The sequence below is a fragment of the Sciurus vulgaris genome (genome assembly GCF_902686455.1).
Source record: "Sciurus vulgaris genome assembly, chromosome: 4".
Lineage (NCBI taxonomy): Eukaryota > Metazoa > Chordata > Mammalia > Rodentia > Sciuridae > Sciurus > Sciurus vulgaris.
Genome location: NC_136464.1, coordinates 57,709,143 through 57,737,133, shown reverse-complemented (window position 1 = coordinate 57,737,133; position 27,991 = coordinate 57,709,143). Strand labels below are relative to the sequence as shown.

Genomic DNA, 27,991 nt, shown 5'->3' with positions numbered 1-27,991 from the left:
CCCCCTCCCTGTGGCCGAGAAGACTGAAATGCAAAGTCTGCAGCCCAGCCCTTTGCAAACAGAAGCTGAGCTGTCCCTGTGCAGGAAACGTCAACGCAGGTTCACCTGGAGTCCATGCCCATTCCCATTTGGGGCTCCAGGTGCTGAGACCTGTGGGGAACCTAACGGGCAGGGGCTTTCATGCCTACTGTATGCCTTTCCTTTTTCTTAATGTGGCTCTTGTTTCATCATTAGTAATAACAAGTAATAATCAAGGCCAGCCTCTAAGACGTGTCATTTCCTGCCAGGTATCACGCTAAAAGCATTGTGAGTGTTAACTTGTCTAATCCTTACCACTGGGCACTTGCTAGGTAGCTGCGATGGTGATCTCCATTTTTGGATGAAGATGTTGCGCTCTGAGAGTAAATGGTAGAACCGGTGTTCAGATCCATCAAGCCTCTGCTTTTCTTTTCTTTTTTTTTTTCCCTACTGGGGTTTGAACCCAGGAGTGCTCAACCACTGACCCACATCCCCAACCCTTTTAATACTTTATTTTAGGGCCTCACTAAGTTGCTGAGGCTGGCTTTGAACTCTCGATCCTGTCTCAGCCTCCTGAGCTGCTGGGATGACAGGCATGCACCACCGCACCTGACTTTCTGTTTGATTTTCAATTGGTCAGTAATTCACATGAAGCGGAATGCCCGGTCTTAAAGGGTACAGTCGAGTGGTTTCTGACACGTTTGCAAATTTGTGCCGCCGTCACCACCATCTAGTTCCATAATGTTTTCATCACCCCAAAAAAGGAGTCCTGTACCCATTAGTAGTCATTCCCCATTCCTCCCTCCCCACAGCTCCTGGCAGCCACTGATCTTTCTTTTTTTGTGCGTTTGCCTCTTCTGGACATATTGTATAAATGGAATCATACAGAATGTGGCCGTTTGTGTCTGGCTCCTTTCCCTGGGCATAGAGTTTTCAAGGTACAGCCACCTGTGCGTATGTCAGTAATCCATTGTGTCCACGTGGCACATTTTGTTTGCGGTGTCATTGTCAGTTGATGGACATTTGGATTGTTTCGTCTTTGTGAATCCTGCTTCTGTGAACCTTTGAGTTTTGCATGTGGACTTGCGTTCCTGTCTCTTGAGCAGATGTGTAGGAGTGGAATTCCTGGGAGAGCTCCTGCATTTAACCCTCTGGATAAAAGCACCATCTCCATTTAGAAATGAGGAAACTGAGGCTCCCAAGTGGTGGTGTGACCTGCTGAGGAGCACACAGCTCACAGTGACAGGGACAGGAGTGCTACTGCCAGGCCCCCAGACTCAGAAACCCGTGTTCTTTCTGTTATGTCATACTCAACTCTTTCATTTTGCTGTTTAGGGAAATATCTAAAGAGGGAACGACAGGGCAGGGAGAAGCAGAGCTGGCTCAGGGTCATGCAGGTCCCTGGCTCCTTCCCAGCACCAGCTCCCCTCCTCCCCCCGCTCCTGTGGCTGTGTTGATGGTACTTTCTACTTGGGAAGGAAAGTGGTTTAGTTAGGTCATTTCCAGTGAGATGTAAGGCATTTGCTCTTCTTCAGATTTCTTCCTGTGCCCTTTTCATTTGTCTCCTTTCTCTTATCCTTGCTTACATTTAAAAGAGGACCCCCAGGGAGGACAATATGGACTTACCAGGGAAGAAGGGTACCCAACCCCCACTGCCAGCCTGACTGGCCATGCTGGAAATAACTATTGACTTCACCCATTGATTGACACATGGGGTCTGCTTTCACTGGAGACTTCCTCTCTCCCTTGGATCCTGGCGTCTCCTAGGACCCTGTCTGGGTGGGCCAGGTAAGTGGAGGAGGCCCTGGCCACTGCTGTGATGGACACTATCTCACCTTTGCCAAGTTTTTTTCCATTCACAAAATGCTTGATTTAGTAAGATGTTTGATTTGGTTGAATCCTTCCAGTGACCTTGGATGTGGGCATTTTTTCCTGCCTCCTACACAGGGAACAGGTGAGGCTTAGAAAGTGAAGTTGACGAGATCTTGGTGGTCAGAAAGCAGTAGGGCTGGTGTGAGGGCCCAGGCTCCTTGACACAAGTGGGCAACTGTCCCTGCATGGAGAACTGGAGCTATGGTATGGGGCTTCAGAGTCTCAAGCCATTGATGGGATTCACGGCAGCCTACCCCAACATATAACCTGTTGGCATTTGGGAAAACAGCAGAAGCCAGAAAGTCACTACCACCCTGCTCTGCCCTTCTCCCCAAGGCAGGTCATAAAGCCCAGGAAGGATTTTTTTCTGACCTTTCCCTGAAGTCTTAAGACAGAACTTCTTTTAAGATCTGGAGAAAAGGAGCATCCTTATCCTTGAAGAAGCAGGGACACCAAAAAAAATCTGAACAAATAGACCTTACTAAGTCCCCCCGCTGTTTATTACCTGTGGATCAGACCCCCTTTGAGCAATTATACTTCTCTACAATGGTCCTCATCTTCATCAAATTGGGCATAAAAACCGCACAGGTTTACCTGTTTCTTGGGGTCTTCATTTCCTTATGAAGGAGCATATGATAGATAAACCTTAATTTGTATGCTTTTCTCTTATTAGTCTGTCTTTTGTTCCAAGGACATCAGCCATGAGCCTAACAAGGGAATGAGAGATGTCTTCTCCCCCCGCCACTTGTTCTGGGTTACAGTGACCTTGAAGGAGAAACTGTCACCTAAGGTCCCCACAGTGGGGATGTATCTGAAATGCCAGAACCATGCTGTCTAGGGCAGTAGCCCATGTGGCTGTCGAACATTTGAAATGTGCTAAGTCTGATTTAACGTGTGCTATTTGGTGCTGGGGATTGAACCCCGGGCCACCAACAGAACATCCCCAGCCCTTGACATGCACTATTGAGTGTGAAATTCACACAGGTTTTCCAAAACTTAATGTGACCAAAAGAATATAAAATAGCCATTGATGATTTTTGAATATTGATTACATGTTGAAATCATATTGTGGCTGCTGGAAAATTAAAAACACCTTATGTGGTTCATATTATATTCCTGTTAGATAGACAGGGCTCTGCTAGACAGTGAATTGGATGGCTCAGAAGTCTGAACAGAGACTCTCTCTTTTTTTTCCTTTATTTTTGCAGTGCTGGGGTTTGAACTCAGCAGATTCACAATTCCTAATATCCCAGGCCTTCCCAAGAGAAGGGCAAGTGCATGCTGGCAAGTGCTCTACCACTGAGCTACTTCCCTAGCCCAGCACCTTGCATTTACAGCAGTGGGTTCCTAAGGGTCTTTGGGCCTCAGTTTCCTCATCCGTAAGGAGGCCAGAATCCATGATCTCAAAAGGACCCCTCCAGCTTCAGTAGGGTTGTTAGATGGTCATCAAACTCTGTGTGCCTCAGTTTCCTTATCTGCCAAATGGGATAAATGATTGCTACCTTGTTATCTGCCCACTTATCAGATTAGAGACTGGACATGGAAATACTTAGAAAGTGTACAGAACTGTACAAGTGCCAGGTGTTGCTGTTACTCACTCAGAACTTACCTGTAGGCACTTGAGCAGCCAGGTGGAGGATGGCAGCTCTCTGGGTAACCAGAGCCCTGAGCCTGGGCCAGGATCCTGGGTACCATTCTGCCTTTGCTTCTGTGTGTGAGAGCTCATGGTCCATCTGCATGTCCATGTTCCCTGGTCAGATGGTCAGATCAGATGCCACCATGGGTGTGTGAAATGCCTGCATTCTGAAAACTCAAAGTGCTCTGGAGCTGGTGTGTCCATCACCTGTGAAGACAGAAGGAAACATGAATGTTTGTCACTGCTAGGGTCATGGGGGCAATGCAGCTGGATGTGGCCCATGGGCTTTCAATTTCCACTGCTGCAGGACCTGGGACCCCCAGCTCGAGGGTCTGGTTTTCTCATGGGGAAAGTAGGCCTGTCTGCTCTTCAGATGTCCTTCTTCTTCTGACAGGAGGGCCTGGGATATTGGGGATTGTGAATCTGGAGGCTGGCCTTCTCCCAAGCCATCTACGCGGGAGGCTGAGAACGAAGCCTGTGCTTCCTGCCCTGCCACATTCCAGGGCCGCTGCTTCCCTGTGAGGCACGGGAGCCTCCAGTATTTTTAGCTAGTTCAATGTGACAGCTTTGTTCTCTCCCTGGGCTCTCACCAGCCTGGAAGCTCATATTAATGTGTGGCAAGGTTACCTGGTGGACCTTGGGGGTGACCTCAGGGCCTTACGGGCAGAGAGTCTGAGAAATAAGGGCAGGAGCTCTGTTTGGGGTCCTAAGCCTGTGCTGCCCTGGCTGCTTGGTACTTGGGGACAGTTCTGCTTAACTGTGAAGGCTGAGGTTCCTCTTATGTAAAATGAAAGTCCCTCTCGGCCACTTTAGAAGCTGTGCAGATTTGGACCAGGGCCTGTCCACATTCCCATTCCTAGTGCCTCAGTGTCCTTGTTGAGAATGGGGATCTGGTGCTCCTCCTGATTGGTTGTGAGCAGTTTTGTGAATAGTATGTGGCGTTTAGTTCACAATCTTTAAAAGGGAACAGTTCAGATGCATGAGTAGTGTGATACCAGAGGTGCCCGACCTGGAAGAGGAGCCGTGAAAGGAACCACCCTGGCATGGCATGCCAACAGGTCTTTTTTTTTTTTTTTTGGCTTTGGAGATATTTGCAGTGGGTCTTTCCCTGAGGAGCCTCTGCAGTGGAATTTATTTTCCCAAGTACACTTCCTCAGGTGACCTGCAGATAATTTAGCAGTCTCCCACAAGCTCAAATATGGACATGAGAACCCTGATTATCTTTAGTGCCCCTTCTGTCCTTCTGGGACTCTGCCAGCAAGGGAGATGCTTTGAAGGGAAGGAAGGGGTTCCAAGAAGGCCTGGAACTCGCTGCACCTCAGAGAGGGCTGATTTTGGGGAAAAGGGCTGGGCCGTTTGGGGAGGAAGAGTCATTAGGCCTTATCTGAGCCAGCAAACCCTCTGAGACCTTCCTGGGCTAGGCGTCACCAGAGGTCTCCCGCCCGGCAGAGGAGCCACCCAGCTCAGCCCAGGAGCACCGCGTGGCACCATCCTCAGGACTTGGGGGCACACAAAGGGCCTGGAAGGTATGGCCCCTGCACCCCGCACACTCATGGTTTAGCAGAGGCGTGGGCCATGCATGTATCCCTGCAGCACCCAAGAAAGACACTCACCACAGCATGTCCACTGGGGCCCACTGACTCCTATATGGTGGAAACCTAAGGCCGAGGGGATGCTGAGGAGAGGAGTGGGCCGTGTGGGGCCGGGCGGATTATGGCATCTGCTCTGCAGAAGGTGAGTGTGGAGGGGGCTTTGGGAGGAATGATGAAGGTCAGAGAGGCCATTGGATGGTGGCTGTGTGAGGAAAGACCCATAGGATATGGAATCACTGTCGGGGCCCTGGCAGCATGAGAGGGTACTGGGAACTGATGGCTGCTGTCCAGGATACTCCCCCATGGCCATCTCCTTCCCTGCTCAGAGAGTGGCAACCAAGGGCAGGACAGAAATTGGTTTCCTTGGCTGCCATCGCAGCCGTGAGGTTAGCCTGGGCAGCTGGAGGAGCCCTGTGCAGGCAGGAAGAGGAGTCCAGAAGCCCCGGGCTGGACCAACGACAGTGCAGGGCGGGTGGGTCGGGGCCTTTGGCTTCCTTCCCAGGGTTGTGTGAATGGGGACAGGATCAGGTAGGTGGCTTGTAGTGGGTCTGATCCCCACTGGAGGCTGAACGAACACTCCTGTGTGTGCTTTCTGTGAGGCACTGGGGCCTGGAGCTGTGGCACTAATGCCACCCGTCTGCCTGAGTCTTGCTGCTCCAGGGAGGAGCCCCCAGCCTGGTTCTCCTTGGACTTTGAGGAAGGAGCACAGGACCAGGAATTGGGGAACTTGGTGTCCGCCCCAGTTCTCTCAACGACCAGCAGGTCACCTCGGCCAACTGAGCAACCTTTCTGGCCTCCAGTGCTTCCTTGGGGCACTGGAAGTGACCATGCCTGCCTGGCTTCTCCAGATAGGGTGGTTTAAGGACCAGTAGGTGAAAGTGCTGTGCAGAGCAGCAAGGCCTTTATAGGTCAGGTCATGTGGACACACCCACAGGATGGATGGGAAGACTGAGGTGCTGCCCAGATGGCAGAGCCAGCAGCCAGATGCCAGTGTCTGCATTGTCCCATCTGGTGTCCTGACAGCTACGCAGGCTGGGTCCTGAGGAATCTTAACTATGATTCCTAGTGCAAGTCTTAGTGGCAGTTTGCAGGGGAAATAGGGAGGTGGAGTTAAGGAGTAGGTGTTTATATGATTCCAGTTTTGTGAAACAAATTTAAAAACTAAAATCTGTATGTGTGAGTGTTTAGCTGGGAAACTAACTGGTCCTGGAGAAAAGTTCTTTTGGGAGGGATGTATTTCTGGGGGTCTTGGCGGGAAATTCATCCTTCTTTCTTTTATGCATTGTTGTGTGTTTGAATATTTTTAAAAGAAAGTAGATTACTGCTGTTGTTTATTAAAAAAACAAGAAAGCAGTGCAAATGTTTCAGAGGAATTTTTCCAGAATCTTCCTTTTGCCATGTTTTCAGGCTCATAGTTGTAGTTTTCTTTTCTGCAAAGTGGGTCAATTGCATTTGTAATAGATGCATTTTAAAGGCATTTCTGTCAAAGTCATTGGGGACACATGGTTATATGGCTCAGGGGTGGGGAAGGAAATGCCATCAATGCTTATTTTGCTATAGGCACATTATTAAGGTCCTCCCCATATCCCTCTAAGGTGGAGTTATTATTATCTCCATCTTAAAAGTGAGGAAAGCATGACTCAGAGAGGTTAAATAACTTGTCCCAAATCACACAGCTAATAAATGGCAGAACCTGGATTTGAACCCAGTTATTTTTGTTTACACCCCCCTGTTCTTTCCAACCCATGAGAAAAAGTGGAAATGCTCAAGGAGAAACCCCAGTGAGGGGTTTCAAGACCTGGAATCTGGATCCTGCTGCCACTTACAAACCATGTGCTTGTGCATGAGTCATGGGTTTCAATTTCCTCTCTGAAATGGCGTTAATGCTATCTATCCTGCCTCTCTCACCGGATCGTAGTGACAAGAATAAAGGAACCAACATATTCAAATGCCTGCTTCCTGTCTGGCACTTGGCACCCGCAAGCTCATTTCACCTCTTTCTGTGAAGTTCAAATCGGATAGAATGTGTGACATCTTGAGTATGAATGGCAGAGGCCTCAAGGCCTCTGCACATGTGAGCGATTATGAATGATGTTAAGCAGCACCCGGGACCGCTCTCTCCTGGCTCAGTCTCCTTGGAAAGGGAAGTGAATCTGATGTTGAAACATCCACTCTGCCCATAAGCTAACAGCCTTCTTTACCCTTCTCTGCTGGCTCCCCAACTTCCTATGCAAGTGATGTCTTGCTCAGAAAGTTCCTCTGAGCTGGGCCCTGGTGGTGCATGCCTATAATCCCAGCATCTTGGGAGGCTGAGGCAGGAGGATCACAAGTTCAAATTCAGCCTCGACAACTTAGCGAGGCCCTAAGCAACTCAGGGAGACCCTGTCTCTAAATAAAATATAAAAAGGACTGGGGATGTGGCTCAGTGGGTAAGCGCCTCTGGGTTCAATCCCCAGTACCAAAAGAAAAAAGAAAGTTAGTTTATTTGAAAAACTTGTGCTGAGCAGCAGCTTCAGTCATGCCTGTTGCTCTGCCTCCTTGACCCTCACACAAGAGTGGCTGAGAGGGAGTGAAATTTTCCATGACTGTGCCCCTTCCATGGGAGGTGACAATGCCCCGTTGCCAGTGGTTACTGGCACTCCTGCCACCACCAGCCTGCTCGTCTGGGCATGTCCAGTCTTGAATTTGTTTCTTGTGCACATTCTCTTGCAGGCAGGAGGTGGGGCTGGGGTCGGCACCGCAGTGTTTGTGAGTGTAGCCCAGGGCGGGCCAGTGGGTTCTGGGACTAAGGGCCTGGCAGGGAGAACACAGCCTCTCTGCTGATGTCTTCTCGCCTGAGAGCTTTGGGAACTGCTGAGGGTGTCAAGGCCCTCCTGGTCCACAAGAAATACTTTTTCTTGAACTTAGGATTGAACCCAGAGGGGTCTTAACCACTGAGCCCCATCCCCAGCCCTGTTTGTATTTTATTTAGAGACGGGGTCTCACTGAGTTGCTTAGAGCCTTGCTAAGTTGCTGAGTCTGGCTTTGAACTTGCAGTCCTCCTGCCTCAGCCTCCTGAACTGCTGGGATTACAGGTGGGCACCACCATGCCTGGCAAGAAATACTATTCAAGACAAGTATTTGGACAGTATTTGGGCAAGAGCGCCTGGTCTCTGCATCCACTTTGGCTTCCATCCTCATGGAAGGCTCACCCCTGCAGGGGTGGTGGAAGAGGCTGGAGCTGCGTGGGCGGCCTGCTTGTCATCAGTCTCTGGCCGGAATCTGCAGGACCCAGCTCTGTGTGTGTTGCTGGCGTCAGGGACCTGGCACCTCCCTGTGTGCCTACCAGTTTTACCAGAACCTCACACACTTGTATCAGGAATCATGTTAGGGAGTAAGTCTTTGATGGCCAGGGGTTCCTTTCATGGCTCCTGGGAGCTCCCGTCTGTGACATTCCAAGGCTGAGGCTTGCAGGAGAGGCCACCGGAAGAGGTGCTGGGCTGGGCCCTTGGTCATCTGTGTGAGGTGGGGTTGCAGGGACAAGAGGGATTCTTTAGCCACCAACATTTGTCAGGAAAGCATCAGTAAACCTCAACAGTGATTTGGAGGCAGCATTTTGTGGGGTGGACACTGGGGATTGAACTCAGGGTGCTTAACCACTGAGCCACATCCCAGCCCTTTTTGTATTTTATTTAGAAAGAAGTTCTGACTAAATCACTTAGGGCCTCACTAAGTTGCTGAGGCTGGTTTGGAACTCTTCGATCCTCCTACTTCAGCCTCCAGAGCCACTGGAATTGTAGGTGTGCCTTCACTGCGCCCTGCAGAAGGCGCATTCTAAGGGGTGGGACAGGATAGTGGAAACGTGAGTGTGTGTGTGTGTTTGTGTGGTATGTGTGTGTGTGTGTGTGAGAGAGAGAGAGAGAGAGAGAGAGAGAGAGAGAGAGAGAGAGAGGTGGGGGTAGAGAAGAAAACATCTGTAGAGAGAACAGAAATAGGAAAATTGCAAGGACCATAGACCAGCTCCCAAGCCCTTGGCCCCCTTTCCACTCGGGTTCTTGCAGAGCCCTGGAGCGAATGTGCTGGAGTGAGTGATCCCCGACTCCTCGCTCCCTCCCTCTCCTCACCACCCATTCCCGCGTGGACAGCGGGTGGCCAGGCAGGGCTGGTGTTCAGTGTGGGGCTGTGCTCTGCTCCTGGGAGTTTCCACCGTGGGCTTGACATGACCTCTCCTCTGGTGCTGATGCTTCTGGGCCGCTGCAAGCCTCACAGTCCATAGGGCGCTGAGTCCTGCACCAGGTGTCGCCTGGCTTGGCAGTGGAGCCGAATACCTGGGAGGTGACTTCTGCCCTGGCCAGCCCAGTCCTGGCCCAGAATCTACGCTGGTTCAGTGGCCCTGGCTGACTTACTGAGGACCAGTGACAAGAGGGCTGCCCTTGGCTTGTCGTTCACTGGAGCTCCAGGAGGCCTAGTTGTAGTTCCTGCTCTGCCCCAGTTGTACCCCTCTTTTGACTCTGGTTTCCACTGTGTCTTCAAGAGGGGTTTGTGCCCCGTGGTGATGCATGCACCTGAGCAGGAGGAGCCTCCTGCCGCCATGCAGCGGGGCCAGGCTGCCTTCCATGCCTGTTCTGTTTTTCCCTGGAGCTTCTAGGCCCTCTTGGGGTTTGACATGGCCTTCCTGAAGTGTCAGCATTCTTATGTGTGCTGAACTGCACCTTAGTTAGGCAGGGTGGCTGTGGAGCTACGGAGAGCTCTGCCTTTTCTAGAAACTTCTCTCTGGCTAGAAAACCTCAACAGCTTTCCTTAGGTCGCAGAGTAGGGGGATCTGGTGTCCCCCAGGAGTGAGACCTCACTGCCCTGGCTGTGTGCTTTGAACCAATCTTTTAGCTTCTTGGAGCCTCAGTTTTGCATCTGTAAAATGGGGATTGAGAGCTTCCGCCCGACAGGGTCATTTTGAAAGTTAAATGATACGTTGGATGTGAAAGCACTCGGCAGGTGTGTGTGATAGTAGTGTTACTCCAGCAGCCAGCGTGGCTTGAGCTCCTCTTCTGGGCCGGCTGCTGGGGCGTTCCAAGGGCTGCTCCTGGGGATCTCAGGGGGTGTCAGAAGGGATGTGCTGTCCGCGGTCGATAGTCCTGAGGCGGGGGAGGAGTGTGGGAGGGAAAACGTCACCGGCTGGGGTGGCAGTGTGACTTTTTGCAGGTCCTTGCTCCTGCTCGCCCGCGCATCCTCCACCTGGAGACGCCTCCTTCTCTCAGGAACACCAGCTCATGTAGGATTCTCGTTGAGGACGTGCCCAGGCTCGCCTTGCTTTGGGATCTTGTCTGAATTTGTTTATGTGGCTCCTCAGGCCCTGCCTGATTTAGCTCTCCACGGTCCGACCAGTGACCTCCCTCACACTGTCTACTGGACCAGTGTTGAATAGTAGGCCCCCAGTAAACACTTCTTTGGGGAGTGCTTGGGAACCCAGGACCTCACGCATGCCAAGTAAGCACTCCACCACTCCGCCCACCTCTGCCCTGTTAAATACTTCTTGAGAGAATAAATGGGAAGATACTAGGAAGAAAGAACAACCTATAATAGCCCAGGGGCCTAGAGTTAAGGTTGGGAAGCTTGAGGAGAAGGGGGAACCCAGGAAGAGCAGCAGGTTGGGTGAGTCCTGTGGAAGGAAGGGCAGGGTGGTCTGTGTGGCGGTATTGGCATGTTGGCCCTGGCACACAGGCCTCCTCTGCACATGTGCACAGGGCTGTTTCCTTATAGGCTGAGTGTGGGGTTTGGTCTTTGTGCTCTGGACCTGCCACCCCATGTTCTCTGAAGGTTCTAACCCCTTGGCCACCATTTCTATCTTTCTCGATGTCATGCCCAAGGAAGCCCATCAGTACAACTGTCTCATGTTAATAACAATAGCTGATGTTTAGTGAGCACATACTATGTTCTATATGTCTCTCTGTCTCTTTGATCTTACAGCATCCTATGAGTTAGGCTCTATTTATTGTCTCAGGTTTTCAGTCAAGGAAACAGAAATTCACATAGCTTTTAAATAATAGGGTTGGGCTTGAATCCGACTCTGGAGCCCCTGTTCTTAACCTCCGTGGCACTGTCCTCCACAAGGAGCCAGGCACCTCTCAGAGGGAAGAGACTTGAGGTGTTCTTATGCTGGAGGAAACTTGCCTCCATTGTGTCTTGGGGGACTGGTGGGCAGTTTCCATGTTATATTCAAGGGTTGGAGAGGACCGTGGAGTTGTCTAGTTCATTTTGCAGGTGAGGAACTGGGGCCCAGGACACTTGCAAACCCGCTCTGGGTGGCATGGTTGGTGGCAGTTGAGTGACCTCCTGTGGTGTGATGTGCCTGAAGGAGCCGGATTGTCTTGGGCCCACAGGTTCCTCACCCTACCCTGTCCTCCTCCAGAGAGGCTTGAGCGAAATGACCTTGCACAGCCTCAGCCTCACTCTCTTCCCTCTCTCCTTCCCCCAGATTGATAAGTATCTCTATACCATGCGGCTCTCCGATGAAACTCTGATAGATATCATGACACGCTTCAGGAAGGAAATGAAGAATGGCCTCTCCCGGGATTTTAATCCAACAGCCACGGTCAAGATGTTGCCAACCTTTGTAAGGTCCATCCCTGATGGTTCAGGTGAGTCTCTCACCCGGAGAACTGGCTCTGAGGGCTGAATGTTCTCTGAAACCGTCCTTCCACCTTTCGTGAGTTCATACGTTTATTCACCAGATCCTCTGTTCTCCCATCTACCCATCCATCCGTTGATTGATTGATCCATCCATCTATCTGTCTACTGAGCATTTACCATGCGCCAGGCACTGGGGTTACCATGTTGGACAAGGCTGACCTGCCCTTATTGACCTGACGGTGTGGTGGTTTGGGGTGCTTTGAAAATATGGTTTGGACTTTGTGGAAAGCTCTGTGGGTTGCTCTTATGTCTCCAGAAGAAACAAAGATTCACTTTAGGAGACTCTTTCAATCAGGGCACCAAGCCCTCCCTGTGGAGCCCCAGATACGTAGCCATCCTAGTGGCCAGGTGGGTCTGGGACTTGGGGTATTCAAGTTTCCATTTGAACGAACCTCTAGATGCTGAATCCACACAGCCTCAAAGTAGAGAAATGAAGAAAGGAGGTAGAGTTGGATTAAAAAAAAAAAAAGATCTTCTCGGTCTGCATCCTGTGGCTCATGATACAGTGGGAAGCTCAGGGGTTCCCTGAGGCTTGTCAGTGCCCCTTCCCAGAGGAGTGGCATCAGCCCTGCCCTTGGCTCTGACCTGCTCAGTGGAAGCTGTCCTGCCCAGCAAATCCATAGTTTTTAGTTTGCAGAGGTGGGTTCTGCGTCTTGGCCCGTCCCCGGAACCCGCTGGGAGCTGTGTTGGTGCCCCAGGCTGGAGTCCCCCTACTGCGTGCCGCGGGGAGGGAGGTCACGAGGAAGTTGGGTACTTCTTGTGAGTACACACCGGGAGTGCCTGGCCTTCACGCTCCGCTCTTCTTCCTGCTCTGGGGGCTCTTGTGTAAAGCGGCTTGTGTGCAGTCTGTGCAACAGAGCCGGGAACGCCGCAGCTGTTGCAGCTGGCTGTCACGGGCTGCAGCTGGGGAGTCCTGCTCTGCTGACAGCTGGCCTGCAGACATCCTGGGGTAGTGTGGGACCCAGGGAGGGGCGCGTGCCATTTGCTGTGTGGGTGCGGATGGGCTTTGCCTCATGCACGCACATTGGCATTACACCGGTGACATTTCTTTGGCTATTGTATAACGGACTCCACCTCTTTCCTTTTGTTCACTTTGAGCTTTTGGTTACTAATGATGAGCTTTTTAAGAAGTCCTAAGTGGATTCTGGCCACCAGAGTGACCTGAGTCCGGAGTGCCCTGGTGTATTCTCATGCCTGGGGCTAGGGGAGGTAGACCCTTCTAGATCAGTTGCATGTTTTCCCAGCCCTGGACGGCATCCACACCTGGGAACATAGGAGCCGTCCCAGGACTAATGGATTTGCTGAGAGAAGAGGAGGAGGAGGAGGCGGTGTGGGCAGCCCCAGGGGAGCTTCTGCTTGGGCTTGGCTTGGGAGATCTCCGAAGGATACCTGATCCCGGCATGCACCTGGTCCTTTGCGAGCAGCCCAGGGCAGGCATGGAAGGAGGAGGAGCAGGTACCTTCCCTTCCCTCCTGAACCTGCCGTCCCACGAGGACTCTGAGTTAGTAGGGGGGCCTTCTCCCTTATTCTTCATTTACAGTGTCCAGGGTCTCCAAGTGTGCTAGTAATCTAGCCACTTGCCCCTTCAGTTGTTCCTCGAAACAAGGCCCAGAACTCATAGTCATTGGGGAAATACCACATTTTCTAGTTCCCTCTTAAAGCTTCATGATAGTGCGGGGCTTGGTGGCGCGTGCCTGTAATCCCAGCGGCCCAGGAGACTGACACAGGAGTATTGGGAGTTCAAAGCCAGCCTCAGCAACTTAGTGAGGTCCTAAGCAACGCAGTGAGACCATGTCTCTAAATAGAATATGAAATAGGGCTGAGGATGTGGCTCAGTGGTCAGGGGCCCCTAGATTCAATCCCAAAACAAACAAACAAACAAAACCAGAAAGAAAGAAAACATAGTAGATATAACCCACTAATGGCCTTGAGCAGCCCTGTAGGAAAGAAACCTCTTTAACTTGGCCTAATTGCCTTTCCCCCCAACATGTGCTATCACATTTCATCTGTTTTGAAACACTCATTCTTTTTTTGACTATCTCTGAAATCAGGACTATTTTGTTTAATAATTACACCTGTAATTGTTATCGGCAGCAGTTTTTCTCTGCTAGTGTTACATCAAATAAAGGTGTTTCTCACCATCGGAGCCTTACATGATGAGTCACCGTGATGAGCTGTGTGGCTGTAGGCCCGAGCTGGGGACACTGTCGAAGGCTTGTGGAATTGGAGCCAGCCACCTGGGCCCCGCTTTTGAGCCTCTGTCTCCTCCAGTGCTGATAGGTGCTGTGTAGGTCTCTCAGGGGCACAAACCTGTGTGGAGGACAAAAGATGAGAAAGGGCCTGAACCTCAGGGACTCCCCACCCCTCAGTGCACAGCAGGGTGAGTCCCTGTAGCTTGTTCTGAGGATGCCAGTCATTGGACGAGGCTCAGCCAGTGACCTCTCCTTAACTCATCACATTTGCAAAGCCTCCATTTCACGGGTGGGGGCTTGTTAGGACTCCAATGTATCTTTTTAGGGGAATAGTACAATTTAAAACAGATCCTACACAGCCTTTCCCCTGTGACTGTTCCTGATATGGATAGGCTCAGTTCATATGCCCTGGGGCCCACACTCTGCTTGGAATGGTCCCTACAGCCAGAGACATTGCTACTAAGGCCAAGGTCTCAGATACCTGACCGCGTCTGACCTCTGCCTCTTTGTGAAGGAAGGGGCTTCCCCCATGCTTTGCCCTGGCTCGGGGTTCACCCTCAAAGAACCAGGAGGTCTCCTGGAGTGATCGGAATGCAGGTCTCCTTGCTCGGAAGCCATGCTGCTGGTCCCTTTTTAAAGCGTTAATCACTGCTTTGACTGTAGTAATTAGTCAGAGACAGATTTAGTGATAATCCCAAACCACAGAAGGACAAATAGATCTCATTCGGTGGAAAAATGCCCTAGCCTGTGACGTGAAGATGTGATTTCCAGGGCAAAGGAGGAAACACACCTTTCCTCTCCTGCTGATCTTGACTGTGGGGGAATGGACTCAGTTTTGGAATTCTAGTGACTTTTCAGAAAGATGCACGAAGACCTCTGATACATACATTCTGATATGTATCGGCCCATTTTAAACTAATTTCCCCCCCTTTGGACACTGTATTATGGACAGTAATTTTTTTTTCTCGGTAGACTTCGCCAACTGTGGCTCATTCATGAAACCTCCCTTTTGACCTCCTCTCATTTATCACGAAGGATGTTGTAGCAAGCTATCTGAGGGTGTATAAATTTGAACATTTGTTTCTCCCTCATGGTTTCTAGCATGTTCTTTACCCAAAGAGAAGCAAACAAATATTTCCTGGAAGCTTTGGGATGTCCCATTATCTTATTTTCATGCAAACCGAATGATTTATATTGTGGTCATAGTTATTTTGGGGCCCTGAATATAAATAGTCCTGTGTTCCAGCCAAAGGAAAAAAAATACTTGGCCTTTTCTTCCTCTGGTGTTAGGTTGTCTCAGTTTTTCTGTCTGGAAAGATGGTTGGCTTATCCCAAAAGGTGCCTCCATCTGAAATCTGCCTGCCTAGTCTTCTGGTGGGTTTTGATGAAGGTGTGGAGTTCTCGGCAGGGGCTGGATTGCAGATGGCAGGGAATGTGGCGGGGCTCGTTGACAGCACAGGGCAAAGGTAGGCACTTCACGGAGGTGGATTTCTGTTTACCCAGTAGTCCAGCGCAGGCCGCACTCGAGAGACATCTGTCCCCGTGTTTGTTTTCCATTATTTGCTGGTAATGACGGCTGTCATTAGAAAGGAGAGAGTTGCCAGGGCCCTTCAGGTGTTTTGTTTAATGAGCATTCTCTCGAAGAATGGTTGTCCCTTCCTGGGCGGGAATGGGTCCTGGCGGGAGAAGCGGCAGGCAGGAGGCCCTAGGGGCCAGGAAGGCATTTTTGAGACCACAGATTTGAAGAGGAAGTTGGAGGAAAATCCACTGCTGTCGACTTTTAGTTAAAGGAGAAAAAGTAAATGTAGCAAAAATATAGAATGCTGGATACATCTCTGGCACTGCCACTCACTCTCTGTCTGATATTGGGGAAGTCACTTTGCTTCTCTGAGCCTCCATTTCCTCATCTGTAAAATGGGCTTGATGGCCCCTGCTGTGTCTCAAGACTGTCATCAGGACCAAGCGAAGGTACTTTGGAAACTGTAACGCACTGTAAGATTTCCAGTGGGTCATATCATCCACATCATCAGTGTAGTTTATAACTGGCTTGGTAAGAATTCTTTGGGGGCCTTTCCTAACTGACGCAGATAGTCAAGGACCCCACTCATTGGGCCTAAATGTGTGAGCCCAGGCCCTGGAGGAAGGGTGCAGAATTTTTAACAGCTCATCGACCTTCTGTGATGTTTTGGGAGAAGGCTTTCTTACCTCCATCCTGACACCCCACCCCACGCGAAGTGGGGGAGCTTCCAGGCTGCAGTACTGCTTCCTCTGTTATGGGTGACTGTACCTGAACCAACCTGAAGTACAAGGGGTGGTATGTTCCCTTTGTTGTACAGGGAAAGTGGGTATTTGGAGGGAACACCTTCTCTAAATAAAGAATATGGAACCTGGGAGCCTTCTAGTTGTTGCTGAAAGAATTCAAATCCGTTTAGGCAAAAATGGGGAAATTCTAGGTTCCTGCAGCGGAGAAGTCCAGTTGTCTGTCGGCCTCTGTGTCCGGCCTCTGTGTCCGTGAGCTCCTGTGTCTTTCACTGTCAGTCCTGCTTTCCCTTGTGTTGACTTCATCCCTGGGTACCTCTTCCTTACAACTGCAGAGGTGGTCCCCGAAGCCTCGGCTGACACTTCTCACCTCCGAGCTAGGGATTCCAGCCAGAGAGCTCCCCATAGCACCTGTGACAGTCTTGGAGAGGGCCATGACTGGCTGAGTGGGCCACGTGTCCATCCTGAACTGATCAGGATGACTGAGATGGGTGACTCTGGATGCTCCCGGTTCCCAGCTGGAGCAGGTGGTCAGTCCCACCCCCAGTCTTAGGAAGTGGGTAGACATCCAACAGAGTTTACCAGAAATCTCATTGACCTTTCCAGAATCATTCCTTGGGTCCTCTAGGAGCCAACAGCATGCCACTGGCCCGTAGGCCCTACTGAGCCAGCTGCCTACCTGCCGACTGCCTGCCTTCTGTGGGGCTGGGCACTCAGGAGAGGGAGGTTGGCAGGTCATCACATTGCTTTTGTCTCCAAGTTACTTCTCATCCAACTGAGAAGACAAGATGCATATAAAAAACAATAAGCATCTCAATATTTGCAAGTCTGAGATTAGGGTGGGGTCAACCCTGGCCTTGCCACAGCCCTGACCCTAATTTTTACATTCACCTGGTTTGGTTGGAGTTTCCTTATCCATAAGACCCAGGAGGCGAGGTGAGTTAATGCTTGTCCAGTGTTTCCTAAGCTGCAGCCCCCCTTTCCTTAGCAGTCGCGAAGCATGCCTTCCAGTAGAACCAGGACCCCTGCTCAGGGAGGGGTCTGCTGAAAGAGATCCCTCGTGACTGCCACCTGTGGCTGTTGATCAAGGCCCCTCGAAAGCCCATCACTCCCACTTGCCGGTGTGTGAAGAGTCTGGTTGGTGGCTTTGTCCTGGCGTTTTATAGCCACCCTTTCAGCTCTGACTCTATCTCTCTGGGACCCCACTGACCTGGGCTTACCTGGAAAGGCTGAGCAGACCACAGAAATGTGGGCCAGCCCTGTGTACTGGCCTTGCCTGGGCTGCTCCCTGATCTCCAGCCAGCTGAGTATCCTATTGGAAAAACTTCAGGCCTGGAACCTGCAGAGGTGCTGCAGAGCTGTCCCCTTCCTAGATGAGAGGCTGCAGACTCTTGGCTGCTTGTCAACCTGGGCACTGAGAAATCACAGGGCTTCCCAGCCCCATCACCTGTACCTTTAGTGACAGAAAACCCGCTTTGTCTAATTCATGGGAAAATGAGACCATGCTGTGACTGAAGGCTTTTCCTTGCTGTTGTAGTTATGATGGGGCTGGGGACGTAGCTGAGTTGAGTGGCAGAGTGCTTGCCTAGCTTGCGCAAGTCCCTGGGTTCCTTTACAAAACTGAAGTTGTGATGGAAAGCCAGTGTAAAACACGAAACAGATATTTACTTAAACATTCAGTGGTGAAGGAGCTCATTAAATAAAAACGTTAAAAGGAAAAGTTCCCATAATTCCATCCTGGCATAGGATTCGCGCTTGTGAATTCCCTCAGCCTGAGTGGTCTGTAGTTGTTTACCAGATTCTGTTTCATTTTCTTTATTAGAGAACAAAGCAAAAAAAAAAAAAATTTGAAAAGCCTCAAAGAATTGTGGATGTTGAGGAGCCCCAGAAAAGATCCATAACTGTTGCTGCTATGCAGAAATCTCACTCTGATCCCATGCCTGGGGATCTTTGTCCCTGAGCTCTATTCAGGAGTCAGAGTTCATGGTTATGAAACTGGGTTTTATAGTCAAATTCTGACATTGCCACTCACTGGTTGTGGGCTTGGGCAAGTTATCTAACCCCTCCCTGCCTTTACTTGCTCATCTGTAGAATGGGCACCATGACATACCTGTTTATTAGGTTGGTAGGATAGAACTAAAATGGTGCTTATAAAATACTTAGTGACCAGTAGAGAAAGGCTCCGAGAGTGAAAACTGATAGTAAAATAAAGTGTTTTTTGCATTCTAGTGACTCACCTGCCTGAGAGGAGCCACTTCATACTGAATTCAGGTTTTTAACCTGGTGGTGGTATAAGGTACATGAGGTTAGGATTCTGATGGGAACCTAGGAAGAGCCTTAAACTGATTTGAACAACACCCAAAGTAAGGCTCAAAATTTCCCATAAATCTTTGATACCTGCTTCCCAGCCTTTTGCCTTGGCCTCTTTCCTTTGGACTGTGGAAATAATTTTAAAACAGCAATGTCACATGGTATCTCTCTATCATATAATAGTTAATTCATTGAAAGAAATGAAGCACTGGTGCATGTCACACATAAATGACCTTGAATGTGCTATAGCCAGGTGTGGTAGTGCACGCCTGTAATCCCAGTTACTCAAGAAACTGAAGCAGGAGGATCTCAAGTTCAAGGCCAGCCTCAGCAATTTAGCCAGGCCCTAAGCAACTTAGCAAGACCCCATCTCTAAATAAAGAAATAAGAACTGGGGATGGAGCTCAGTGATAAAACACCCCTGGGTTCAATCACCAGTACTGCAAAACAAAACAAAGGAAAGCAAAAAACCCTGTCATGCTAAAGCCAGACACAGAGGACCACATATTATATGAGATGTCAGAATAGGGAACTCTATAGAGACAAGAAGCACGTTAGAGCTTGCTACAGGACGGGAGTGACTGCTGATGAACACAGGACTTCGTTTGCAATGATGAAAATTCTCTAAAATTAGATGGTTGCATACCTTTGTAAATATTCTGAAAATCACTGAATTGTACATTTTTTAAATAGATTAATTGTTTGATATGTGAATTCTATTTCAATAAAGCTGTTTTTTAAAAAACCAACCAGTGGTATAACTGCTTCTTGCTTCATGAACCACAAGCAGAGGCGCCTTTAATTATGAACAGGGCCACTGATCCCTGTGGTCAGGCAGCTTCCAAGGTGTCCTGGGTGGCTGGGATGGTGGCACACACCTGTAATTTCAGTGGCTTGAGAGGCTGAGGCAGAAGGATCGCAAGTTCAAAGCCAGCCTCAGCAAAAGCAAGGCCCTAAGCAACTCAGTGAGACCCTGTCTCTAAATAAAATAGAAAATAGGGCTGGGGATGTGGCTCAGTCCTTAAACACCACTGGGTTCAATCCCCAGTACTAAAAAAAGAAAGAAAGAAAAAATAGCAAGCTATCCTGGGTCCCAAGGGCAAATGCAGGGAATCTTTCCTTCGTTATAGTCCTTTCCATGTGAAATTTAGGAGGGAGCTCTGAAATTAGTGCACAGGAGTCCTCGGTTTGTTCATTCGTTCATTCCTTCACACCTTCATTGTTGAGCTTTTACCATATGCCAAATATCGTTCTAAGTTCCAGAAATACAGCTATGTGTCAGAGCTCACAGCTTAGTGAAGTCAAATACAGAGTGTGTCCACAGGATAAAAGAGAATACCTTTTTTTTTTTTAAAACCAAAAGCAACCATTACATAAAAAAAAAAAAAAAAAAAAAAAAGCCCAAGGAACTGAGAATACCCCAAAACAATCTTTAAAAAAGAACAAAGTTGGAGAACTTTCACTTCCCAATTTCAAATTTACTACAAACACCTAATCAGAACTGAGTGGTACTGATAGAAGGATAGATATAGAGATCAATGAAGCCAAAATGAGAGTACAGAAACCAACTCCGACATTTACGGTCAGTTGGTTTTTGGCAAGGATGCCAAGACTATTCAATGAGGGAAACAACAAATGACATTGAGACACTGAATATCCACAAACAAAAGAGTGAGGCTGGACCCTTAACTCACACTATATACAAAAGATTAACTCAATGGATTAAAGACCTAAATGAAAGCTGAACATAAAACTCTTAAAAGAAAATACAGGGGTGAATCTTTGTGACCTTGGATTTGGCCATGGGGTCTTAGATACAAACCCCAAGGGTATAAACAACAAAAGAAAAGGTAAAGTTGCACTTCATCAAAATAAAAGACTTTTGTGTATCAAGATGCTTTCAAGAGCCAGGTGTGGTCTTGCACGCCTGTAATCCCAGAGACTCGGGAGGCTGAGGCAGGAGGATGGCAAGTTCAAAGCCAGCCTCAGCAATTAAGTGAGGCCCTAAGCAACTCAGCAAGAACTTACCTTTAAATAAAATATAAAAAATATAAAATAAATATATATAAAATAAATAAAAATATAAAAGAGGGGTGGGGATGTGACTCAGTGGTTCAGTCCCTGGTATTTAAAAAAAAAAAAAAAACCTATTAAGAAGAAAACATGGGCTGGAGAGATAGCTCAGTTGGTAGAGTGCCTGCCTCATAAGCACAAGGCCCTGGGTTCAATCCCCAGCACTGCAAAAAAAAAAAAAAAAAAAAAAAAAAGAATAAAACATTTAAAATTAAAAAAAAAAAAAGTCTACATTGGGGAAACCTGCTTGTTATTAGAAACCTGAATTTCCATTTCAACATTCTCAAATTATCAAAATTGTTCCTCCTCTAATAGATCAAATTTTGTTCTTATTATCTTACATGTTTGACTTATTAGCTGACCAGTTAACTTCTGTTTTTATTGAAATATAAAATTTAGTTCATCCCTCAAAAAAAAGAAAACACTTGTGGGTCATATCTAGAATATTTAAAGAACGAACAGCTCAACACTAAACAGCCAGTGCAATTTTAAAAACAGGCAAAGGGAAAAATAGACATGGATAAAGGATCTGAATAGATACATCTTCAAAAAAGATATACAAATGGCATAAGCACATGAAGAGGCACTTGATATCCTTAGTCATTGAGAAAATGCAAATAATAAAAACAGTCCCAAGTGTTGCTGAAGACGTAGAGAAATTGGAAATGTCTAATATTGCAGATGGGAATGGAAAATGCAGCTTCTTTTGGAAACAGTGACCATATCTCAAAAAAGTAAATGTGGATTTGTCATTTGACACAGCAATTCTGCATGCTCAGGGGAAATACATATGTTCACATAAAAACACCACGGTTCATAGCAGCTTTATTCATGTAAACATGCCCTGTATCCACCATCTGTGGATGAATGTATAAATAAAATGTGCTATATCCATATAGTGGGGCATTATTTGGTCACAAAAGGGAATGAAATACCAATACCAAAAGGGATGAACTTTAAGAACATTTTGCTCTTAGTGAGATCCTGTCTTAAAATTTAAAAAAAAAAAAAAGGGCTGGGGATGTGGCTCAGTGGTTAAGTGTCCCTGGGTTCAACCCCTTGTACTGGGAAAAAGGAAAAAAAAAAAGAAAAAAAAATTTTGCCAAGGGAAAGACGCCAGTCGTGAAAGGCCACATACTCTGTATGATGCTATTCATGTGAAAGATGGAGACTAGGAAAGTCTGTAGAGTCAGAAAGCAGATTGGTGGATGCTGGGGCAGAGGGAGATGAGGGCTTTTGGAAGTGATAAAGGATACTGGGTTTTTTGAGTTGAAGAAAATGCTCCTAAAACTGGTTGTGGTGATGGTTGCGTAATTCTGAAAATACTAAAAGCCACTGAATTGTAGACTATAAGTGGGTGAATTGTATGGCATGTGAACTACCTTTCGATAATGCTGATATATAAAATATAATAATAACGGTCCTTCTCTGGGTAAGGGAGATGCTTCAAAGCAGTCTGGTATTGACTCTTGTGGGATTGAGGCCTTTCTCTTTTTCGTCTGTTTTTTTATTTTTATTTTTTTGCATGGCTGGAGATCCATTAAATCCAGGGCTGCTGGGCAGTTGCTGCACTATGGAGCTACACCCCAACCCTGACTTTTAGATTGTTTTAGACAAAGAACAACAAATCTGTGAAGGAATGACAGAACCAGTCTGGTCCTGGATGGGGGACTTAAACTTTGGGGATGTTACTAAGAAGAGATGGACTAGCCAGGCACGGTAGTCCCAGCACCTATACTCCCAGCAGCTCGGGAGGCTGAGGCAGGAGGATCAAGAGTTCAAAACCAGCCTCAGCAACTTAACAAGGCCCTAAGCACTCAGTAAGACCCTGTGTCTAAATAAAAAAGGGCTGGGATGTGACTCAGTGGTTAGGTGCCCTTGAGTTTAGTCCCCAGTACCAAAAAAAGAAAGAAAGAAAAAAAAAAAAAAAGAAATACATGGTGGGGGCAGAAGCCAATGGACAATGTGTGGCCTCAGTTGGTTTAGTTGGGAATCCAGAGGGCCATCTCTGGTGATTGAGGCTGTTTCCTGGCCTCAGTAGAGGAAGGACATTCTCCCTACCTCCATCCCAAAATTTTTATGGCTTGCTCTGTGTAGGAGAAAATAGAGAAATGACCCTTTCTGAAGTTTTAGGCCCCTGAGTGATTTCAGCCTGAGAAGATGTCAGTATGCTGACAGCACATCTTTTCTGTATGGATCTAGGTTTTTATGCGGAGGTCAGTAGCAGTCCTGATGTGCAAATTGGTGGTCTGACCTGGGTATGGGGAAGCATGGGTGCCTGGATGCACCTTGGAGACATTACACCAAGTGGAAGAAGTCAGTCAGAAAAAGACAAATGGTACATGATTCCTCTTAGATGAAATATCCAGAATAAGCAAATTTTAGAGAGAGTAGAACAGAGATTACCAGAGACTGGGGGCGGGGCCAGCAAATAGGGAGTCATCACTTCATAGTTACAGAGTTTCTGTTGGGTGATGAAAATGGTTTGGAAATGGATAGTGATGGTTGCTCAATATGGTGAATGTACTTAGTAGCCCTGAACAGTATTCTTAAAAGGGGTTACATTGGTAGGTTTTATGTATATTTTACCACAACAATGTAAGAACCGCCTTGTGCAGTGATCAGTCTGAACCTATGGAAGGAGCCCAGGGCATGGGATCGCCCTCAGGTGTAGGGTTTTCTCTGAATTGAAATGCTGTATGAGTTTTACTTGTGGGTAGTGGTGCTATTTTTGAAATTGGGTAAGATGTTAGAAAAGATGGAATGAACTTTGTCCTAATTCAGTACTTCCATTCCCTGTGGTCAGAAGCAGGAGACAGGCCGTGCACAGTGGCACACGCCTGTAATCCCAGCAGCTTGGGAGGCTGAGGCAGGAGGATTGCAAGTTCAAAGCCAGCCTTAGCAATGGCGAGGCACTAAGCGACTCAGTGAGACACTGTCTCTAAATAAAATAGAAAATAGGGCTGGGGATGTGGCTCAGTGGTTGAGTGCCTGGTCCCACCTTCCCCCAGCCCCCGCCACCAAAAAAAAAAAAAAAAAAAAAAAGACAGGTTTCTCCAAGCCCTTTCTGCCTGGGGAGCTGGTCTGGGATGGGGTTTCTTTTCTCCACAGGGCAGAGGTTGGGTGGGATCAGTATGATTCCTGCTTTCTCTGAAAGCACTGTGCATTAGTGGGAGGCACACAGGGCCAGGGCCAGGAAGTGGGCGTGACATGTGGCCTTCTGATGCTGGAGTCTGATGAGACACCTGTTTTCTCCCTAAACAGAAAAAGGAGATTTCATTGCTCTGGATCTTGGTGGGTCTTCCTTTCGAATTCTGCGGGTGCAAGTGAATCACGAGAAAAACCAGAATGTTCACATGGAGTCCGAGGCTTACGACACCCCAGAGAGCATCGTGCACGGCAGTGGAAGTCAGGTGGGTCCCCTCTCTTGTAGGTCAGCCCTCCTGGGCCAGCATGCCCTGGGGCATTGCCAGGGACCCGGCTTCTGAGCACCGGTGTCCTGATCCCCTGACGGGGGCCTCTGGAAGGAGGCCATCCTAGTGTACGTGTTAAGGACCCCTGGTGAAGGATGTGGCGGCCGGGATGGCTGGACTGTGCTGCGTGCACTGGCGGGTGGGCGTGGGGGCTCAGACTTTCACAGGGTGAGGGGTGCAAGGGCAGGCCTCGCCGCTCTGTGGGGCAGATCTCTCATTCCTGGAGGATCCTGGGTGGTTCCCAGCAGCTTTAGCTCAGCCCTTGGCTGGAAATGCTCCTTCTCCAGGTCCTTGACCTCCTTACCCTCTGGTCAAAGTCCAGACTCCTGTAGGCTGTGACTGTGACCTTGCTGGGCAGGAAACCGAAGGGTCCTGGGTCCTGGTTGCATAGCATTGTGTACAACCTTGGCCTAGCAAAGAGAGAATCAGGGCTTGCTTTGGAATTCACGGTTCCCTCCTCTGACACTTGTACCTGAGACCCACTTCCTCCTGGGCCCTGGGAAGGCTGCTGTCCTGTGGCTGCAGGCCATTGGCATGTCCAGGAAGGGCCGCCACCCTCTCCTGCCTGTCCAGTTGTGGTGAGTAATGGGTCCCTAGCTCCCCAGGGCCCCGTGACCAGCGTTCAGGAACTCTCCTTGGGTGTTCATGCAGGCGCTCTGCCGCTCTCCTCTGGTCGTCCAGCTCTCTTGGTTGTGCTTCCTCCTGGTCAAGGCTGTGGTGCAGGGTGCCGTTCAGAGCTGGCCAGATGTTTGCTGTAGGGAGGGTGTGTTCCCTGAAAGTTCACAACTGAGTTCTCCCAGCGGATCTGTTGTTTCTGGGATGGACTTTGAGATGAGACCCAGGAGGGTCTCCTCTGAACTCCACTTTATTCCTAAATTAGTGTGGGTGGGACCAGGGACCAGCCACCCAGCCTTTCTTTGTCCAGGAAACACGGGCTAATCCTAGCCTTCAACTTACTCGCTGGGGTTGGGGTTCAGAGCATTGTGACCCCATCACAGTGAGCAGTGAAGGGGACACTATCACTGCAGCCACTTTACAGCCTGCCACTGAACCAGGTGTGGACTAGTCCTTGGGGACCCTGCCTGGCGGTTCTCCATGGCCCCTTCTTTACTGGACTTCAGTGACTGGCCCCTGCACCTGGGTGGGCAGGCGACTGACTGCTGGGCCCCAGAGGCTCTGCACCACTCCTCTGGCAGGTGGGCAGCGGTGTCAGGTTGGGCACATTGTCCTTTCATTTGGCAACAGGCTCTCTGGCCTGTCACCCTCTGTTCCCGTGACTCTTGGGTTGAACCACCTAAGCCTGGTGCCTTCCTCACTGAGACCGTCACTCTGCAGACATCCTCAGTGGGCTCCGGCCTGGCCTTTCAGGGGCAGAGTTTGTTCCTTCAGGGGTCCCCCACATTGACTCCCACTCCAACTTCCTTCTTAACCACAGTCCCCCTCTTCCAGTCTCTGTCCCTAACTTCCCCTCTTAGTCTCAGGATAACTTTGTTTCCTGCCCTCTGTTTCTTCCCTTTGCCTCTGTGATGATGGTATCATTTTGTATCATTACAACAGATACTTAATAGTGCTTGCGCAAGTCAGGGATACAAACACTTTATTTGTATTAACGCATTTAATCATCACAATAGCCTCATGAAGCAGGTATTATTATCATTCCCATTTTACGGATGGGAACCTGGAAGCTCAGCTGTCTAATAACTAGCCACTGGGATGTGGGCTTGGGTGATCTGACTGCTAGAAGTTATAGTGTCCCCAACTTGGAACGCCTAGGCAGGGCTCTGTCTTTTATCTTTGCTTATTTATTTATTCAAACAAATTTTGATGGCAAGGGAATGTGAGGGCCATGTAGGGAAGGAGAATAGACCAGAGGACACGGGAAGAGGATGGGAAGACGAAGAACAGGGACAAAATGGGAGCCTCTCCCCTGGAAGCTGGGCGGGTGTTAGGATTGGTATCGGAGAGTCTTCCTTCTGAGGTCTCTTCTTGACTTGTACCCTGGAGGATTCCGGTGACCAGGGTCCTCCTCCTGCCTGTGGACCTGCTCAGACTCAGGAACTATGAACAGTGGTGAATTTTGGGGTTGTAATCATGGGGGATATATGGGTGTTTTGTTGTGTTTTTGGACCCAGGAACACTTAACCACTGAGCCACATCTCCAGCCATTATTATATTTTATCTAGAGACAGGGTCTCTCTCTAGGTTGCTTAGGGCCTTGCTAGATTGCTGAGGCTGGCTTTGAACTCGCTCCCCCTGCCTCAGTCTCCCAAGCTGCTGGAATTACAGGCATGTGTAACCACGCCTGGCTTATATGGGTGTTTTAAGATTTTTAAATCTTTTATTTGAAATACTATTAAACTTACAGAGAAGTTCTAAGACAAGCACAAGGAACTCCTTTGTACCCCCTTCATCTAGATTCCCCAGTTGTCAGCTCTTCCCTTTATCCTTGTCTCCCCTCTAAACACACACACACACACACACACACACACACACACACACACACACACAGAGTGCCTCAAAGCCTTAGTGTAATTTTAAGCTTTAACAAATCAGAAGCACAAATACAACATTATTAAAACATGACTCAGGGCTGGACATGGTAGCTGTAATCCCAGAGACCTGGGAGGCTGAGGCAGGAGGATCGTTAAGTTTGAAGCCAGCCTCAACAACTTAGTGAGGCCCTAAGCAATTTAGCAAGACCCTGTTCCAAAATAAAAAAATAAAAAGGGACGTGGCTGTGACTTAGTGGCTAAGTGCCTCTGAGTTCAATCCCCAGTGCACAATTTAAAAAAAAAAAAAAAATCCCTTAGCTGGGGGAATTTTGGATAATAAATATTGAATTTTTTTGTCATAGCCATTGCCATCTTGGGTCAGAGGGACTGAGTCTCTGAGTCTCTATATCTTTAAAATAATAAGCATTTTGTCAGGAAAGAACAACATTAAAGCTTCTTTAGATGCTACAGGGTACCCTGAGGTCATACCTCTCTGCTTCCTGGTGGACTGCAGGCTCTGGCCAGCCCTGGGCTGGCTTCCTGCCTCCTTGAGCAAGCTAGAGTCCCGGGGTTGTGGAAATTCCACAGAAATGGCCTTTTCTTCTCAATCGAGGCTCCGGGGATTGGGCTTGGCTTGGATCTGGCAGGCCCGCCGTGTGACTCGTTTTCTGTGTCCTGTGCACTAGGGCTTCAGCCTCTTCCTGGGCAGCCTCCCCGCCTCTGCCTGGCTTGCCACTGGGGAGTCCGCAGGAGCTTCTGAGTGCAGATGGCTCGGGGGGCATGAGCACGACTTAATAATGGGTTTATATCAGTCGGAAATATAGGTCACCAGAAGCTTAGCCGGGTTCTCCAGGGAGGTTTGTCATGTGTCCCTTCAAAGATGCGGCGCTGTCTGAAAAAGAGTGGCTCAGGACAAAGCCTCCCTCCTCAGTCAAAACGGATCAGGTTTCTTTTGCCCTAAGTTTGACTTTAGAACTGGGTCGGGCACCTGGGGAACTTGGGAGTGGCAGCAATGACTCCTGGCTCCCTCTCAAGGACACACCTCCAAGGAAACCCTTCAGGCAGGTGGCCTCCTCTGAGCTTGACTGGAGCTACTTTATGTGCCTGAGTGGTTTGGCCTTTTCAACGCTGCTTTCTTCTGAGAACCAAGAGGCCTGGTGGCTGTGTTAGTCCCATATATAAGGAAGGTCTAGTGTCACTATAGCCCTGTGAAAAAGACAAGGAGGTTACCAAGACTGACATACATACGTACAGGCTCTATTCATAGGGGCATAGCACTAAAGAAAAGGGAGGTTCTTATTTCTACTAAGCTTTTCTCTGGTTGGAACACACATGGAAATCTGTCTTCAGTTCTGGTTATAAAAGAGGGGAGTTATTTGAAGATCCAAAACATTTAGAGGTGACCAGT

General features: G+C 48.8%; 1 protein-coding gene across 1 annotated transcript in view; it reads left to right on the top strand.

Moving 5' to 3' along the window:
* Window positions 1–27,991, top strand: part of HK1 (hexokinase 1) — a 74,201-nt gene that overhangs the window by 7,554 nt on the left and 38,656 nt on the right. Inside the window, exons 2-3 of the mRNA XM_079135775.1 lie at window positions 11,570–11,732; window positions 23,883–24,031. Coding sequence (XP_078991901.1) covers window positions 11,570–11,732; window positions 23,883–24,031 — 312 coding nt within the window. The remainder of the gene's footprint in view (window positions 1–11,569; window positions 11,733–23,882; window positions 24,032–27,991) is intronic.